This window comes from Aspergillus piperis (genome assembly GCF_003184755.1).
Source record: "Aspergillus piperis CBS 112811 unplaced genomic scaffold BO85scaffold_33, whole genome shotgun sequence".
Lineage (NCBI taxonomy): Eukaryota > Fungi > Ascomycota > Eurotiomycetes > Eurotiales > Aspergillaceae > Aspergillus > Aspergillus piperis.
This window is the reverse complement of record NW_020291623.1, coordinates 124,260-140,047: the sequence shown is the minus strand read 5'-3', so window position 1 is coordinate 140,047 and position 15,788 is coordinate 124,260. Positions and strand designations below refer to the sequence as shown.

General features: G+C 49.8%; 5 protein-coding genes across 5 annotated transcripts; 1 reads left to right on the top strand and 4 right to left on the bottom strand.

Annotated features, from left to right (window-relative positions):
* Positions 1 to 170: 170 nt before the first annotated feature.
* BO85DRAFT_482000 (putative amino acid transporter) lies at positions 171 to 2,807 on the bottom strand. Its single transcript, XM_025663084.1, has 9 exons — positions 2,372 to 2,807; positions 2,220 to 2,292; positions 1,824 to 2,155; positions 1,607 to 1,750; positions 1,330 to 1,544; positions 1,073 to 1,270; positions 981 to 1,008; positions 800 to 915; positions 171 to 739 (listed from the first exon to the last, which is right to left on the bottom strand). Exons 1-9 carry the CDS (start codon positions 2,553 to 2,555, stop codon positions 650 to 652), a joined length of 1,380 nt encoding a protein of 459 aa, XP_025510209.1. The 5' UTR covers positions 2,556 to 2,807; the 3' UTR covers positions 171 to 649.
* Positions 2,808 to 5,128: 2,321 nt separating this feature from the next.
* BO85DRAFT_464049 (uncharacterized protein) lies at positions 5,129 to 5,936 on the bottom strand (the record flags this gene model as incomplete). Its single annotated transcript, XM_025661965.1, has 4 exons — positions 5,129 to 5,182; positions 5,231 to 5,590; positions 5,697 to 5,723; positions 5,814 to 5,936. The coding sequence occupies 4 exons, from the start codon at positions 5,934 to 5,936 to the stop codon at positions 5,129 to 5,131; spliced, it is 564 nt and encodes a 187-aa protein (XP_025510208.1).
* Positions 5,937 to 7,642: 1,706 nt separating this feature from the next.
* Positions 7,643 to 9,351, bottom strand: BO85DRAFT_454181 (uncharacterized protein). Its single transcript, XM_025661217.1, has one exon. The coding sequence runs from the start codon at positions 9,214 to 9,216 to the stop codon at positions 7,873 to 7,875; it is 1,344 nt and encodes a 447-aa protein (XP_025510207.1). The 5' UTR covers positions 9,217 to 9,351; the 3' UTR covers positions 7,643 to 7,872.
* A 1,024-nt stretch (positions 9,352 to 10,375) lies between these two features.
* BO85DRAFT_507711 (Hsp70 family protein) lies at positions 10,376 to 12,257 on the top strand (the record flags this gene model as incomplete). The annotated part of the gene is made up of 6 exons (XM_025664415.1): positions 10,376 to 10,942; positions 10,992 to 11,536; positions 11,612 to 11,777; positions 11,849 to 11,960; positions 12,022 to 12,137; positions 12,177 to 12,257. The coding sequence occupies 6 exons, from the start codon at positions 10,376 to 10,378 to the stop codon at positions 12,255 to 12,257; spliced, it is 1,587 nt and encodes a 528-aa protein (XP_025510206.1).
* Positions 12,258 to 12,657: 400 nt separating this feature from the next.
* Positions 12,658 to 14,276, bottom strand: BO85DRAFT_507709 (uncharacterized protein). Its single transcript, XM_025664414.1, has 2 exons — positions 13,648 to 14,276; positions 12,658 to 13,491 (listed from the first exon to the last, which is right to left on the bottom strand). The coding sequence occupies exons 1-2, from the start codon at positions 14,210 to 14,212 to the stop codon at positions 12,809 to 12,811; spliced, it is 1,248 nt and encodes a 415-aa protein (XP_025510205.1). The 5' UTR covers positions 14,213 to 14,276; the 3' UTR covers positions 12,658 to 12,808.
* Positions 14,277 to 15,788: the final 1,512 nt, after the last annotated feature.

Genomic DNA, 15,788 nt, shown 5'->3' with positions numbered 1-15,788 from the left:
CTGGTGGCGTGCTAGGCACCGCTAAGATGAAGCCTAAAACAAGGTCGTTGGAAACAGGAGAATCAGAACAAGTCTGGACAAATTACGGAACCTGCAAGGTAGTACTTCATAATCACATCAGCTCTAGTACCCAACAATCCTTCATCGTGATGAAGTTTATATTCCTAGATGTGTCAAAGACTTGCGCGCTGTATTTAATTGAGCCCAAATGCAAGAACCAAATTGTCGCGACGCGATGCAATGCACCGCAGAGAATCTCTGCATCCATTTCCACCCAGCAGTAGCCACCGACCGAGTGGACCAACCAGGATAGAGTAATAGTCATAGTCGTAGTAGTAATAATGGCAGCAGTAGTATATACAATCCGTACACCGGGGGGAGGGAAATAACATGCAATGAACAGACAGGTAGTAGGTACGAGTAGATGCCGGCTAGAGGAGAAAATAAAACCATAGACGCAAAACAAAATCATGACATGAAAAAACCATTCCTCGGAACTCATCGAAAATGACCCATCAAACACCAATTCCAACACCGCAAAGTTGAATACCCCAGAACAGCCCAGCTCGATCTGGGAGATTAGCAGAGAGGGAGACGAGGGTGGATCCCGTGAAGAATCCGCCGGGTCCCGGAAAGACTCAACCCATCCTTAGGTGGAGGCGTTGTTTGCGCACGTCCAGCTAGCAGAGGAGGAGCTGTCGTGAATGGCCTTGCCAGAGACGTAAAGACCCAATCCGCACTGGTCTTGTTAGTATCGATGTAGAAGTGTAGAACGGGAATAGATAAGTTGACAACATACGATAGCGCAAGCAATGGCAAAGATGACGAGGTTGACAATGGTCAGGAAAATCTTTCTGGGCGAGGCAGTATACTGTCCACGGTTCATGACCAACCAGAACATGGCAGGGAGTCCGTCTGAGATGAAACGATAAGCCTGGGGTTCCACAGCAAAGGCGGAAAGGGTGAGAAGGGAGACTTACAACTGAACCAACTACCGAAGAGAGAACTCTGCAATCACAACACCCGTTAGCGACAACACGTTTACCGCACCTCAGGGGCTAGGGAAGCATACGATCAAACTCAACAAATCATTGAACACGGGAATCGACTCGGCAATGATCCAAGCAATCACCCACACGCCCAGTGCAATGGCGACCCAGGATCCGACAGCCGAAAGACTGTTTGTGTGCATCTGGGGAGAGCCGCGCCAGACGCGGACGTAGATATACTTGGACGCGACATGACCGAACACAACTCCGGCAATGATCACCTACCACCGAGAGCATATTAGTATGCAAAATGGAAACGAGATATGGAGGAGACACTCACGGTAGGAATGGCAATGCCGTATGCAACCTTGCTCATCAGCGGACCGGCAGAGGACAGAGCCGGGGAAGCAACGTCCGGGCCGGCGTAGCGGTAAATGACCATGGCGGTGACGATGTACATGGTCGTATCGGTGACCTGCAGCATAGCCAGCGACTTGGGGAAGTCGCGAGGATCCTCCATTTCCGAGGCAAATCCGAAGAAGGCCACGTGAGCAACTGCAGAGTAAGGATTAGGAAGGACGCTCCGAGAAAAGAGAACACAATGCAAAGGGACATACTGAAGGCGAAGACGATGTTGGTCACAGATAGGAAAGCGGTCGAGAAGCTAGGATGGGTGGTGATGTCAACCTGCACATGATCAGGTGCTTGCACGGCGATGGCCACCATGGTGACGATCGTGGCAACGGTGATACTGGTACAAGCTGTTGAGGAGGTCGTCAGTCCCGGTCCGAAACCAAGCAGCAAAGAGGGGGTGGGGGGGTGGGTTGGACATACAGGCAAGAGACATCCAATACACCTTGCCCATGGTGCGAGGCAAGGCACCGATGAAGCTGACGATCAAACCGACGACGCCGAAGACGATGGTGCAGGTGCCGTGACCAGTAATGGTGTTGAACAGCACGGTGAAAGTGAGAATGTGACTGGACATCAAGAAGATGCAGAACAGCAATTGGCCAAAGAATAGAATTTCGCGGCCAATGCGGCCAAAGAGAATTTCTCCCGCATCACCCATGCTGTGGACTTGGGGATAGCGCAGCTTAAACTGGCCGATGACATAGCCAGTGTACCAGGAAATGCCAGACAGACCTAAGATAAGGAAGATGGAGCTGAACAATGAATATTAGCGAGGATACAGAATAGAATGAAAGTCGACAAAGTGGAAGCACTCACGGGACAATTCCGAGAGTCGCCACGGCCGACGGCAGGGACAGAATTCCCAGGGAGATATTCTCCGCGATCATCACTATCACATTTCAGTTCAGACGGTGTTCCTTGACTCTTGATGGAGGTTGTGGTTGGGGAGAAGCCCCGAGGAACCTTACATATACCGCAGTGCCACCATTTCATGACACGATACTTGACCTCACCACACTCCTCATTGCCAAAAGGGTCATTTTCCGGGGGGGATTCATGGGCGGAGATCTTCTTCTCGGCCAGATCATCAGCCATGATATCGGAGTCGTGGTGGACGGCGAGAGCCTCAGGATCCCGGGTAGTGGGAGCCATGGCGAGAAGAAGAAGGGAGCGGAGCGGAGAGGTGGTTGTAACTTGTCAAGCGGAAAGAAGATAGAGGTGTTACACTAAGAGAAGGAAAGAAAAAGGAAGAGGAGAGAGGAGAGAGAAACAAGAGCAAGACAGAGAGAAAGGGAAAGGGAAAAGAAAGGGTAAAAAAAAAAAGATAGAAAGTTTGACGGTAGCGGAGGGCTGCAGACAAGACACACCGGGGGAGGGCTATACGTATTATGGGCGGGCGGACGGGGAGTGGAGGATGGGCTGGCCTTTGCTTGACTAGTAGATTAAATAGCAAAGTACGTAGCAGTAGAGTGCACCGTAGTATCTAGCACGTAGCACGCAGTTATCTACCGTTGGTTATTATTAAGAAAGCTGCGGGTTTAGGCTTTTTCTGCATTTCGCTCAGATTGTGGGGTGGAAAGGAAAAGAAAAAACGAGGATGAAGTTTCGCCCGTGGCCACAGCGCGGTGGAGCCATCCCCGAGCCCGATAATCAATCTCCTTACGTTAAAGGCAGACTAAGTCTGTCTGTCCGGTGGTTCAGTTGGGAAGGCAGAGCGAATCACACTGGAGAAGTCGGGCTGGATTTCCCCCAGAGTACCACCCGCTGGGTTGATCACTCCAACGGAAACTCGTTACCTGGAGAAATCCATGACGGTGAACTGTTTGACGTGAGGTGACGGTCGCAACATCGAAGCGGATAGAGTTTGGGGCACCCCAGGCGTTTCCTGATCAATCATTCATCATCTCCAAATGCTAGTACGTACTTAATAATTTATTAGACTGCTGACTAGACTGCCAGGCTAAATAATGTCTGCGGTTATGCATGTGCCATGGGTAAGTAGGTACTGGTGTAATACCTGATTGAGGTAAGAACTCTGAAATAAAAAGTATGCTTTCAACCAAGATGCCCCGTTACTGGTGGATTCTACGTGTACTGCCCGGTGTACCTGATGGTAATAGTGTGTATATTTTCAGGCTGGTTATCCCCTGTTGCTCTTTCTAGGACTACGGTGTGCACCAGTTATGAATCATTATTCATCGTGATAACGACAACCGAAGAGGTACCATGTATAATAATCATGATAATGAAGAGGAGGAAAAAGAACAAGAAAAGCGAGGGTAAAAGAGGCAAATTGACGAAAACGGACAAAAAGGCGAAAACAATTTGAAAAGAGAAAAGAATTTATTAGTAGTAAGGAAAATGAGAGAGGGGCGGATAGATGTTTCTGATTGGCCCCGAGAACCAAGCTAACTGAAAAGGGTTGCTCACTAGTTCAAATCAGGACATGCAGACGCTGGCTGCTGAGTCAGGATCTGGGCGATGAAGGGGCAATGGTTCCAATAATTATTGTCCATCATGGAATGAATATATGAACAGCCGAAGCGAAGGGAGGTACTCATTGTTTTTTTTTTTTTTCTTTACTTATCCGCTTGGTCAATGATTCGACTCAACAATGGGCCTCGATCTGACAGGAATCTGGACAAGGACCCTTAACCTTCACCGGACCATTGATCTCAGCTACATTCTTTTCCTTGGTGTACCGAACCCAACGTAACCACTATACAACTAACAACATGGAATCAAATAAGTGTTTAATGAACTGTTGCATTGGCGTTCCTTTTCTTTTTTTTCTCCTTGGCTCCTCTATCTCAACCACGTGGAACCATGCTAGTCTGTAGGGTTAGGGCCAGGGCGCTGGTAATTCTGGGGAAATGATGGCGATATGACCAAACTAGGTGATTATGATTTTCATAATTTATTTATCGCCGGCTTTTACACGGGATGGTTGATAATGCCCTTTTGATATACTGATAAGGGAAAAGGTGAAGTGAGTATATGTTGGAAGGTTTGGTCGTTGATCCGGTTCCTGGCCGGTTAGCCGGACCCTTCATTTCCTTAGCCCACGAGTACTAGTGATCTAACTGGATAGATAGCCGGTAGACAGGAGTACTAGTACTACATTACTCCATACTGCCTACCTCTCAATTTTCCAGCTGCCCCTTCCCGCCTTCTAGAACAAGTGTGTTAGGGCTTGGCTATGGTTATCCCCGGAACCAAACAGTAAGCAAGGCAAGAAGCGAAGAGGAAAAGCAAGAGAGAGACCGAGAAAACGATCGATCAAGACAAATCAGCCAGCTCGGGATTCCGGGGATTAGGCGGGCTCGCCAGTTAGCTCGTGCCGCTTCCCCATTTCCCTGATGTTCCATGATACAATTGGATCAGAATGTCACACTCCTCCCCCCATTTGTTTCCTTCTTCCCCATACTTTTTACAACTCAGTACTAATCCCGATGTGTTTCCTCATGGTCAACCTCAACCCGAACCAACCACCGGAAAGGAACCCGGCCCGGCTCCGGTACCACTGCCGGTGGATCTGTCTTGGCCCTAAACCGGAGTATGAGTAAGTATGTATCTCGATAGTCGATAGATACTGTATCTCTCTCCACTCTCTAGATACGTCCCTTCTATGTACTACTAACTGTTGAATATAATCGCACTATCTATCTTCCTATCAAGTCTGCTTACCCACTGTGGATGATCAAATAGAAATTCCCACTTTTTCATCAGGCAGCTCTGCCGACCATCCAAGGCCAAGGCTGGGGTACAAAGTCTACAATCTACATACATAGTTAGGCAACTACCGGCTACAAAATCTTATTACTCACAGTGAGGCTATGCCACGACATCCCGATGATGTCTTCAGTGGCAACAGCTGTATCCCTCTTTTCTTTCGCCAGTGTAGAGCTATCTCCCCGACGCACCCGGGGGTTCATCCAGGCCCACTCCGTCCCCCGCGCCCGTGTGAACTCATCCCCAGGTCGAAGCCTCGCTCGCTCGCTCATCTGCCTGGTCCGCCGACGTAATAAGCGGCCACAGGATTGGCCGTTGTGTCCGTGTCGGATGTCCTGCACATGAATGTCGCCTCCCGGTCGCGTATGGCCGCCATTCTCCCGAAGTGAAACTTGCATTGGCCGTGAGCGAGCGGCACCCACGGAGACCGCGTGTCCCACGCTCGGCTCGTCCCTCTTTATCCCGTCGAGGAGGGTCCTTGTACCTTGTTGTTACAGATGGACGATGGTTCTTCCATCAATGATCGTCGTCGCTGAGGCCGGGGGTGAGTAGCTCGTGGACAGATGGGAGGGGGCCGAGAAAGGAAAACTGCGAGTGATCAGCCACGATGAACCGATGTGAAACCGCCGTCCCCATCCTTGCGTCGGCCGATTCGCACCTACTTACTAGCTAGACTACTAGATAGTTGCCACCAACCAGGCTGTGGAGGGCCCCCTCGGTGACCTTCCGGGGCAGGTCACCCGGCTGAGAGGTCCATTCGATTTCTGCTGACCATCGTGATCTACCCCCATCATCTGCCATCGACTGACTGGAGGGTCTTTGTGGACTAACTGGACATTCATCCATCGGGACACACAATCAATAAGGATGAAATTCGGTTATCTAACAGTCAGCTCCAACAGTGAAGTGGCAGCCAGGGAGGAGGGGGGGTGCCTCACTTTGTGTGTAGGATATGGTGATCGACTCCGATGATGTCGGTTTCCCCCGGTCGCCTCTCCTCCTTCCCTTCACATTTCGCCGCTTTATCCCCCGGGGAGTGGCCCTGAGCACTTGTTATCCCTTTGAACGTGCTGAATGAATTCATTAAGAATACCGGATCTCACATTATGATCGATGAATGCTGCCTGGTTGTCGATGGAAATAGTCAGGAAGCCACGGCGAAGGTCTTTCGTCGAAGTAGGGCACATTGTCACGAAGGGATGGATATGAGTCCCGTTCTGACATAGGCAACAGCTGTCGGAGATGGAGTTATCGAGCTCGTGCTAACGTAAACATATCAACAGCCCAAACGCTGCCGTATGATGGCGCTCTCACGGAATTTCAGCCGCTCTTCCAGAAAATCCATTCTTCATCCAACCTCATCTGCCCACGGCCCAATCCTAGTTAGAGACATATACGAGAACGACCTGAACAGCCTACATGGCCTCAGTGCTGCTGACCGTTGCCCCTTCTCGGTAGACGGCTGACCGATCCATTCTCACTCACGGGCAAGTCAAAACAGCTGCGAGTGTCCACGGGCAATAGCACAAACGCCCCCAGTATCAGCCAAACCTTGTCGGCACGGGAGACTGCTTCCCCGGGGTCACACAGCTGGTTCTTCATACCAATGGCCCCTCGCCCTCTTGCCGTTCGGCGAGACCCGGAATACCAGTTACGAGGGTGGCGTCCCCCATCCCTATTCCTCCGAAATATCAACAACACGCTTCTTGGCCTGCAGCTGCAACAGCCAGCTTGGTGTCCTTCGGATAAAGTCTCCCAGCCGCGTCATCTAGACCCTTATAGACTGGACCTCGTGGCGTCCCTGACATTGGAGTGTACGGACACGTCGCAGACCTAACGACCACAACATCCCCCCCTGATTCAGATCATAGTAACTTTGGGAGGAAAAGCATGCCACACTCCACTACCTCCGGAGAAATCAATGAGCGGAGATCCAAGAGAGCAACTACCTATTCTACTGAGGCGGTCCACTGGTTCTAGATGTGTTTCCCGTTGTCAATCCAGGTTGCCGGACCGGAAATAGCGTTGCCGACGGCTGATTCACAATTGGACTATTGGAAGGGGCTGACACAAAAGCCAATGAACCACGCTCCAAATCAGGCCGTGGGACTTGCAACCCAACTTCCAACCAAAAAATGCATCTTCTACCGGCGAAGATGCGATAGAGTAGAGTGGGGTGGCCTGTCTTTCCTATCTGGTGATCACACGGAGGAGGTAGAGGCCTTCGGAGGGTTTTAGCTGATACCTGTCAGAATTCGGAGGCTAAAGGTCAAACAGACAAACTCTTGTCCGACGGTATTGAAACCATCAGAAGCAGACCAGGGGCTTCAATACCCGACTACCTTGGCGGTTTCATCCGGTTTAAGGTACGGATGTGTGCCAATGAGGGACTGGGACTAAGATAACAACTTCGTATGGTGGTATTACCAAGGTTTAGCGAAAGAGATTACTACAAACGAGCAAGTAGGACAATAATAGTTCCATCTAATACACTACGCATACACCCACAAACTTTGAGACTGGTTTGATGACGCGAGATATCTGACTAGATAAGACTCGTCTAGTAATGATCAAGAGGAACGATACCATAGTAACAGCAAACTAGGCCTTATTCCCCACACATACAAAGGAAGCTCCCGGACAGAAGAAGGACAGAAGGACAGAAACATAACAAGAGAAGGAGGGAAAAGAAAAGAAAGAAAGAAACAAAGAAAATCCATCAATAACAATTACTTGGTCATTCCCGCCAGAAGCTCTTCCTTAACGGTGGGATTAACTTCCCAAGGGGTTCATTTTTCTCGCTGGGTGAGGTGTTGTCCTCAACTTCGGGCGCGCTGGCGGCTTGAGACGTAGACGCAGACTTGGAAGTTTCGGGTATGGAGTTGGACTGGAGATCAGGCCCGGAAGGCTTTGCAGACTTGTTTCTGGGGGTGGTCTTGGGCTTGGTCTTGGGCCTGGATTTGGTACTGGCCTGCTTCTTCTTGGTCACCTCGACCACCACCTCCGCCGGGAATAATCGGTAAGGAGGACGCCTGCCGAGCTGACCAAACGATTCTATATCGACGTAAGTGAGGCCCGGACGAGTGACGATGAGAACTCGACCTCCTGGAGCAGCTGCGCAGTCTGGAGTGCGGTTGGAACTGGTACCATGGTAGGTATGGCCGACCATGTTATCCGAGTCGTAGTTGAAGACAGACAGGTCGGGTAACCTGTATATCACAGAGTTGCCGTAGATCCCTCCTTCAGTGTAAATGACCGCGTAAACAGCTTGCTCAAGGATTCTGTGGAGACCACCATTGCGGCGAGCTATTTCTGCCTCACTCTCCAAAGGGCGGAGAAGGAGTTGAAAGACCCGACGCCCAAGCAGCTCGTCTCTGAACTGCATCACCAACGCCTTGCGCCGGGCAGAGTTGCACCTGGCCAAGTCCATCTCTTCAACCGTGCCACCATAGATGTTTTGCGGATTAGACTCAGAGATAACAGCAGACTTTAACCATGCCGCACCAAAGCCGTTCCCTGCCCGGAGCCTCTCGTACAGATGCTGGAACCGCCGATGGAACTGAGGGTCGCCATCCACGTCAGTAGGATCAATCTTGCCGTCCATGAACCAGAAGGGGGAGTCGATGAGCGTAACGAAGATAAATTGGTAGAGCATTGCCGCGAGGAGGGCATCACATAATGACCTACGAGCAGCAGGAGGACAGAGAGCCTTGATACTGTCCCAGTCTTCCTGAACGCATTGGCCTTTGAGACTAGCGATAATCTCCTGTTTGTCATCTTTAGAGAGATGGCTTTCCTCCTCGGTTACACTGAAGCTCCAAGTCCAACTCCTCAGCGAGATGTGCAGTTGATTGAATTCGTCATGCATAAGCTCGGGGTAACCTCTTCTGAAAAGGGCCGCGCTTGACATTCTTGTCAGCTGCGTGAAAAAATCAGAATATTCTTCGCGTGTGCCAAAGTAGTAATCGGTAGGATAGACGCGTTTTGACTCCGGGGGAGTCTCATCGCCCGGGCTGGCGGGTTCGGGGTCAACGCTAGCAGCACGCTTGAGGGTCTCAGACCGCCGCGTACGGGGGACCATGGTGTGGCAGCAGAGCGAGAATTGTCGATCCGATGGAAGAGGATGCGTCAACAAGTACGAAGGGTGCCAGACGAAGAGAAAGAGTAAGAATGGAATGCGGAAAGACTAGAGAGAGAATCAAAGACTGAATTCAACTGCCTAGGATCTGCAGATGGAGAGGAGAACAAGATGAGAAACACAGAATACGAAGACACGAACACCTTGGTCACAAGACTGGCGGGCAAGGATATACGAAAAGGATAATAATAAATTGAATTACAACTGCTTCCTTACTACGGAGTAATTATAAACCCTAGGATTCTATCCTTCGGTTGTGCCGTCAGCTGGGCCCTTCAGCTTGGTTCTTTTGCCCATTTAGACCTTAACACAAACATTGCTCTTTCAATAACTTGACTTCTGATTCCTATTCCTTGTATCGTTTTATATCGACCCTCTTTTTGGGGGGGATTATATCGCAGCCCATATTTTTCTCCTGTCCTCTTTGTTATTCAGTGTCTCTTCTGGACTGCGCCTCCGACTTCCCTCTTTGAGTTCCCATGGTTTTGGATGGGAAAACTTTCTTTGTCCACGTGCCGCTTTGGGTAAGGGCTTTTGCCAGGAAAGTATATATTGTTATATTGTCATGTAATGACTGTTACAATGTTAGAGACAGAGACATACAACAGCCACACACCCAAAAGAGAAGAGTGGGGAGTGGGATGGAGAGAGAGAAAGAGAGAGAGGAGATGAGGGGAGGAGAGACAGAATGACTGGAATAGAACATGCTTAATGTGTTGAGTTCTATATTGTACATTCATGCCAGCAGAGGCCAGAGAATATAAAAAGGTCAAAGACCGCTTTGGATGCCTCCCTCTTCATTCCATGGTTCCATCCTGTCGATTTAACCATACAGCTTGTTTGACCCGCTTTATACAGTCAATCTTTTCACTGGACTCTTTGTTTCTCACTCTTCTCTTATCTTCTCGTTTATACCCCTAGATCCATTCTTTGAAATGAACAACCGGCGATTGCCTGTGGGTATCGATCAGGGGGTCACAAAGACCGGCAAGTGACAGCCCTTCCTTTTCGCAGCTCTCTTTGTTTTCGTTTTGGTTCAGCCATTTGTTGAACCGGACGCTATGCTAACACATTGTTCACAGTGGTGACTTACTGGGACGCGATGAGAGCACGTTCCGTGGAGTGGACGCCCCCTGGTGCAACTTCTTGCATCATCCCTTCAGTTCTAGCCTACCCCAACGGCGAGGATCAGCAGTCCACATATGGAGAGGAGGCGCTACACCAAACTCCACGATACGCCTGGACTAAAATGCTCGTGGAGGGGGTACCCGAGGTTCGAGCTGCAGAACTGGACTTGAATGCTCTTTTCGGCGGTGAAGAGGCTTTCAATTATGAAAACCGCCCTGCGACGGTGAGATTAATCTCACACTTCCTGTCGAATATCCGAAACGCCTTTCGCAACGACCCAGGAATCCTGCGTGAACTAGGAACCGGAAACCTACCACACATCGACTGGCACTTTTCCTTGCCGGCTTCTTGGGGCGCAGAGGGCCTGGCTATTATGGAGGCCGCCATCAACCAGGCCGGTTTCCGACAGAACGAAGGTCGGATCTACTTTGCGACCGAAGGGCTGGCTGCGGCCATTGCTGTGGCAAACCGACTGAGGAATAAGTCGATGGCACAACCAGGAGACCGCGTGTTGGTCTGCGACTTGGGTGGTCTAACGAATGTAAGATTCCCGACGATTGATTCATCATCAATAAACTCACCTTAAGCAGGACTTTACTGCATTGGATGTTGTTGCGGTGCATCCGACCGAACCTCATCGTCTATTTTTCCAGAGATATGACGAGGACAGTAAAGCGGATTGTGCTAACCCCAGATTCGACCAATCGTTGTTAAGGCATCTTCGGAGGACCCTAGGACGGCCCTTAGGATCGGGAAGGGTCATGCATGTCGGGTTGAACGCGGCCATCGCAGCCAAACACGCCTTTGACGGCCAAAGCGAGGCCAGTGTCGACCTCAGCTTTGACTCATGGTATCTCCCCCGGCACTTTCGAGGTCAACAACGCGACGCCTTTGACCAGCAAGGGCGCAGATTCATCTTCTCTCAGGATGCCCTCCAGCAGAGCATGGGTCCTGTTGTGACCCAGATCCAGGACCGAGTGGCAGCCCTCATCGATAACTGGAATCCCAGCAAGATTGCCATAATTGGTGGGTTGAGTCGATCCGGTTATCTGCAAGGAAGGCTGAGTACCATGCTTGCTACCAGGTATCCCACAATCTACCAGGTACCTATGGATTCCTTTCGCGGCAATGATGCGTATGTTCTACCCCCCGCTCCCATCGTCCCTGTCTCCAGCCGCAGCAGCAGCAGCAGCTAACTTTCAAGGTGCAGCATCACCGCTGTCGCCCACGGCCTAGCCATCAAGGGGGGGACCATCACCCATCCCATGCAGTATCTGGGGAAACATACCTACGAGCTTGTCACCCCCTTCGTCGAGGAGCTAGGAACGGAGCTTGCTCCTCATCACGGATTGCATCGTCGTATAGCCTTTACTGAGGTACGCACTGGTCGCCCGCGGGGTTTATAGCATTATTTCTGTTACTGACAGCTTGGTCTTTGCGTTTTCAGGTGCAGGCACGAGACGGTGTACCTCCAAGGGGCGAAATAAGTACCGTTTACAGCATACAGCAAGGTGAGCATGTGCGTGACCTCGAAATCCGGCGGTATGATAGTACCGGAGGTTGGTAGACACCATAACCATCATTTCCTCTTGATCAACTTTGCGAACTGACACTTCCTAGTCTCTGAAAGCGTTGGCTTCGCGGCACTCTATTTTCCAGAGAACACGCACACTTGGACATCTGCAGATGGGACTATCAAGCACTACCGCCTTCGCGCATTCTGGCGTCTTGACGTTGTGTTACATGCTAAATTGGTTTGGACCTTCGAGGTGTAGGACCGTCAGGATCAACGGGTGGCAGAGGTAGGGACGATAACACATGTTGTCAGAGACCTCATCCCCCGCTGGGCATTATGATACTTGCGGATCTGTTGGCCTCTCTCCCGGGCCTTTACCTCCTTATATATTTGTTCTGGCTACAAAACAAAAGGGTACCATCACAGTTCAGTGGTTGAGGGTGGGAGGCTTTTTTCCCTGGTTTTTCTTTTCTGGTTTCTTGGTATAGAGGTTTTCTTGTTCTCGATTGCGATCGTCTGTGTATCTAGAATGTAACTGAATATAGATTTCCTTTTCCCTCTTCCAAGTTCATTGAACTTATAGCAATATGCCTTGGATAACACACTCACAGATAATTGGGATGAAGGGCTACGAAGAGGGTTGGTGTTGGCGTTCCATTAATGCGGGCAGCATGTACAACCGTCGCTGGAAATAACCAAACTGACTTCCGGGACGAAGGGGCACGATGGAACACGACAGATAGAAAATACATAGACTAGGATTGGACTTAGGTGGTACGAGAACTGAATTCGACCGACAAAATGTAGTCAACACGTCAATAAGTCTATGGGTATTCTAACCCCTCAGGGCTTCCTTCCTCAAAATCCAGTTCCAGAGATTCAAGAGGCGGTTTACTGCCGCCAGATGGTCTCTCGTAGGGGCGGAAGATCCCTGACTGGATCAGCATTCTCCTCCGTGTCATCATCTTCCTGGCTCTCTCCTTCCTCCTTGTCCATTCCAACGGTGTCTTCGCAGTCATTGCTGACAGCAGCTGCTGCCCATAGTGCCCGGGCTTTTCTCCCCTTGGCTGCCACCAGTACTTCGGCACGGTTCACCATCCATGGGGGCACCGTACAGAAGTGTTTGAGGGAGATGATGTCGATGTAGCTATAGCTTGGCCGCGTCACAATCAAAACCCGACTGCCTTCGACGGGTTCAAATCCTGCGTGGAAGGGATGGACGATCATCTGGCCGGACCAGTGGTTGAATTTCGGAAGATCTGGCAGTCTCACAATGTTCATATTACCGTAGAGGCCACCATCGCCGTGAATGACGGTCTGAGCGGCAGATTCGAGGAGTAAACGCAGACTACTCTTGCGCTGGGATCGTTTGTACTTGGTCACTGGATCCCGAAGCAAGAGCTGGAAGAGCCGAGAACGCATCAACTCATCAGTGTAAGTCTTCACAAGCGCCGTGCGATATTTGACTGTGTTGCGGCCGACGGGAGTGGGTGGGATGTTGTTCATCACGCAGGGTTCATCGTTGAGCTTTCCAACAATGATGAATTTCCACCACGCTGCATCCTCGCGGGAAACTTTGTGGTTTTGTTAGGGGTCAGTAAAATCGCATTGTCTGCCGGTGAAAAGTTTGAGGGAAGTAAGAAACAAAGACGGATGGGACGAAGGAACAAGAGCAGACCAAAAGATCATGATTAATTAAATGCAAAGAAAAGGGTGGTATGTGAACTGACCTTGTAGGAGCCTCTCGTACACGTACTGGAACCTCTTGTGGAAATCAGACTGGGGCTCTGAATCGGTGGCATTGATCTTTCCGTCCATGAACCAGAAAGGAGAATCTATGAACTTGGTACAGATGAATTGGTTCAGCATTGTCTCAACCAGGATCCATCCGAAATTAGCCCGAGCGGCAGGAGGGAGGCTGAGAAGGATGCTATCCCAGTCTTCCTGGACACAGTATTCATCCAAGCTGGCGATTATCGCCTGTTTATCCGAATCCGCAAGATGAGAGAGTGACTCTCCCTTTCCCCACATGGTTGCCCATGTTCTCACCCGAACAAAGACCGACTCAAGAGCATGGCCGACCGTCACCTCTGCAGCTCTGGGGGTGGCGCGGGTGTAAAATACAGCTTTATGATGGTTGATCATGTCGTGATACTCATCTCGTCGACAAAGGTACATCTCATTGGGGTAGATGGCTGGCTTAGGGACTGGGATCGGGCAATTCAGCGGGGTTTCCTCCATTTCCTCTTCCCGGGAATGCTTAGAAGGTTTTGTCTGGGTGCTAGTCGTCGCCATGGTAGTGATGATGATAAGTTCACGGAGGAAGAGAGGTAGAGAGAAAAGGGAATGGTGCCTGTGGGCGTGAGTGTAAAAGGGAGACAGGCCGAAGAAGGCAAAACAGGTGAAGAGTAGGAGAAGAAATATACAACAAAAATAGGGCAAAGCAACAAAGAAAAGCATCAAGAAGGAGTGGAACGGAGAGGTGTTTATGGGAAACAAAAACGGTTCGGTCGACCCTGACCCCATGCAGGAACGAACGGTCATTGTTTACAATTTAGGTTTGATAAACTCATCATCGGTACCTTGTATAATCTTTGTAAGATTTTCTTTTTTCTATCTTCGTGTACTTTTGTAGTCTCATCTGTTGTTGCCATTTTTAACTTTTCGTTTCTTCTTCTCTCTCTTTTATTAACCCTAATTATTTTTGGTCGATTTTCATGTGTTACTTTTCCATGGGAAATACACCTCGTATTCCCGGTCAAGCCGCAGAAGCTTCTTCCGTCATGACAAACATCAACACTTCTTAGCCCGTAGGTCTGGGCAGACTTGTCTATTTTGAGAGATAGGCCTGGCGCCTATGGGATTATTGTATTTTCCCCGGCTCCACGAGTGACATGAAGACATCTAAGAATAGTTTCGGACGTGTCTTCCCAGGGCCCTATTTAGGTAAAGTAAAGTCCAAGTACCAGATGTCGTCTTTGGTTTCTGACCACACCATCTTCTCAATGATGAACCATGTCTAGTAAACCAACAAAATCTTGTGTAGATATAGGCGTTGGTGTTACAAAGACCGACAAGCCACACCCAACCCCTTCTTTATCTTCCGAGTGAACATGTCGATGTAGCCCCGTCGGGTGGATGAATTTCCGTAGTAGTGGTAACCTACGCCGTCCCCAACACCAGACAGGTGGGGTGCCTTGGATAACTCAGGAGCCATGACTGGTATAACTGTAGCAGACCGAGAGGGAATCTCAGGGTAGAAGGTCACTAGTGGCATAACCAATCCTTTCTAGCCATTTCTCTGCCTGAGGCATCAATCCACCATGTGCCCTCTCGGGCTAAAAGAAGTCCCGATCACGTGGCCCCAAGAAGTAAGTCCCGATCACGTGGCCCCAAGAAGTAGTGACACCTCAGGCATAAATCAAATGTCCTCACGTGCCTGGCTTCGAATCAAGTCAATCCTTCATGCATCCCTCTTGTTGATTTTATATTTCACTGCATGATGATTGTGAGAGAGAGAGAGAGAGAGAGAGAGAGAGAGAGAGAGAGAAAGAGAGATGGAAGTTTACAGCAGAATTTGTGCGCAAAGATGAACGAAAGCAACTGCTTACCTACAGGCGTAAATCCGTGTTCCGGTGGAAGGCAGCTAATTCCGCGTCTTGCTAAGAGCTGATTAATTCCATAGTTTTTAGTGAGGGTCTCTCCCCTCCGGCTTACAAATCCTGATTGGTCGAGCGTGGTAATCACGCCACAGTAATGCAGATTGATAATAATGAAAAATAATGAGGAAGGTGAAAGTGTTCAATAGAATGGAAAAATGTCCCCCACCAGACTGGCGGGGTAAAATCAAATACCGCATATCTATATAAGC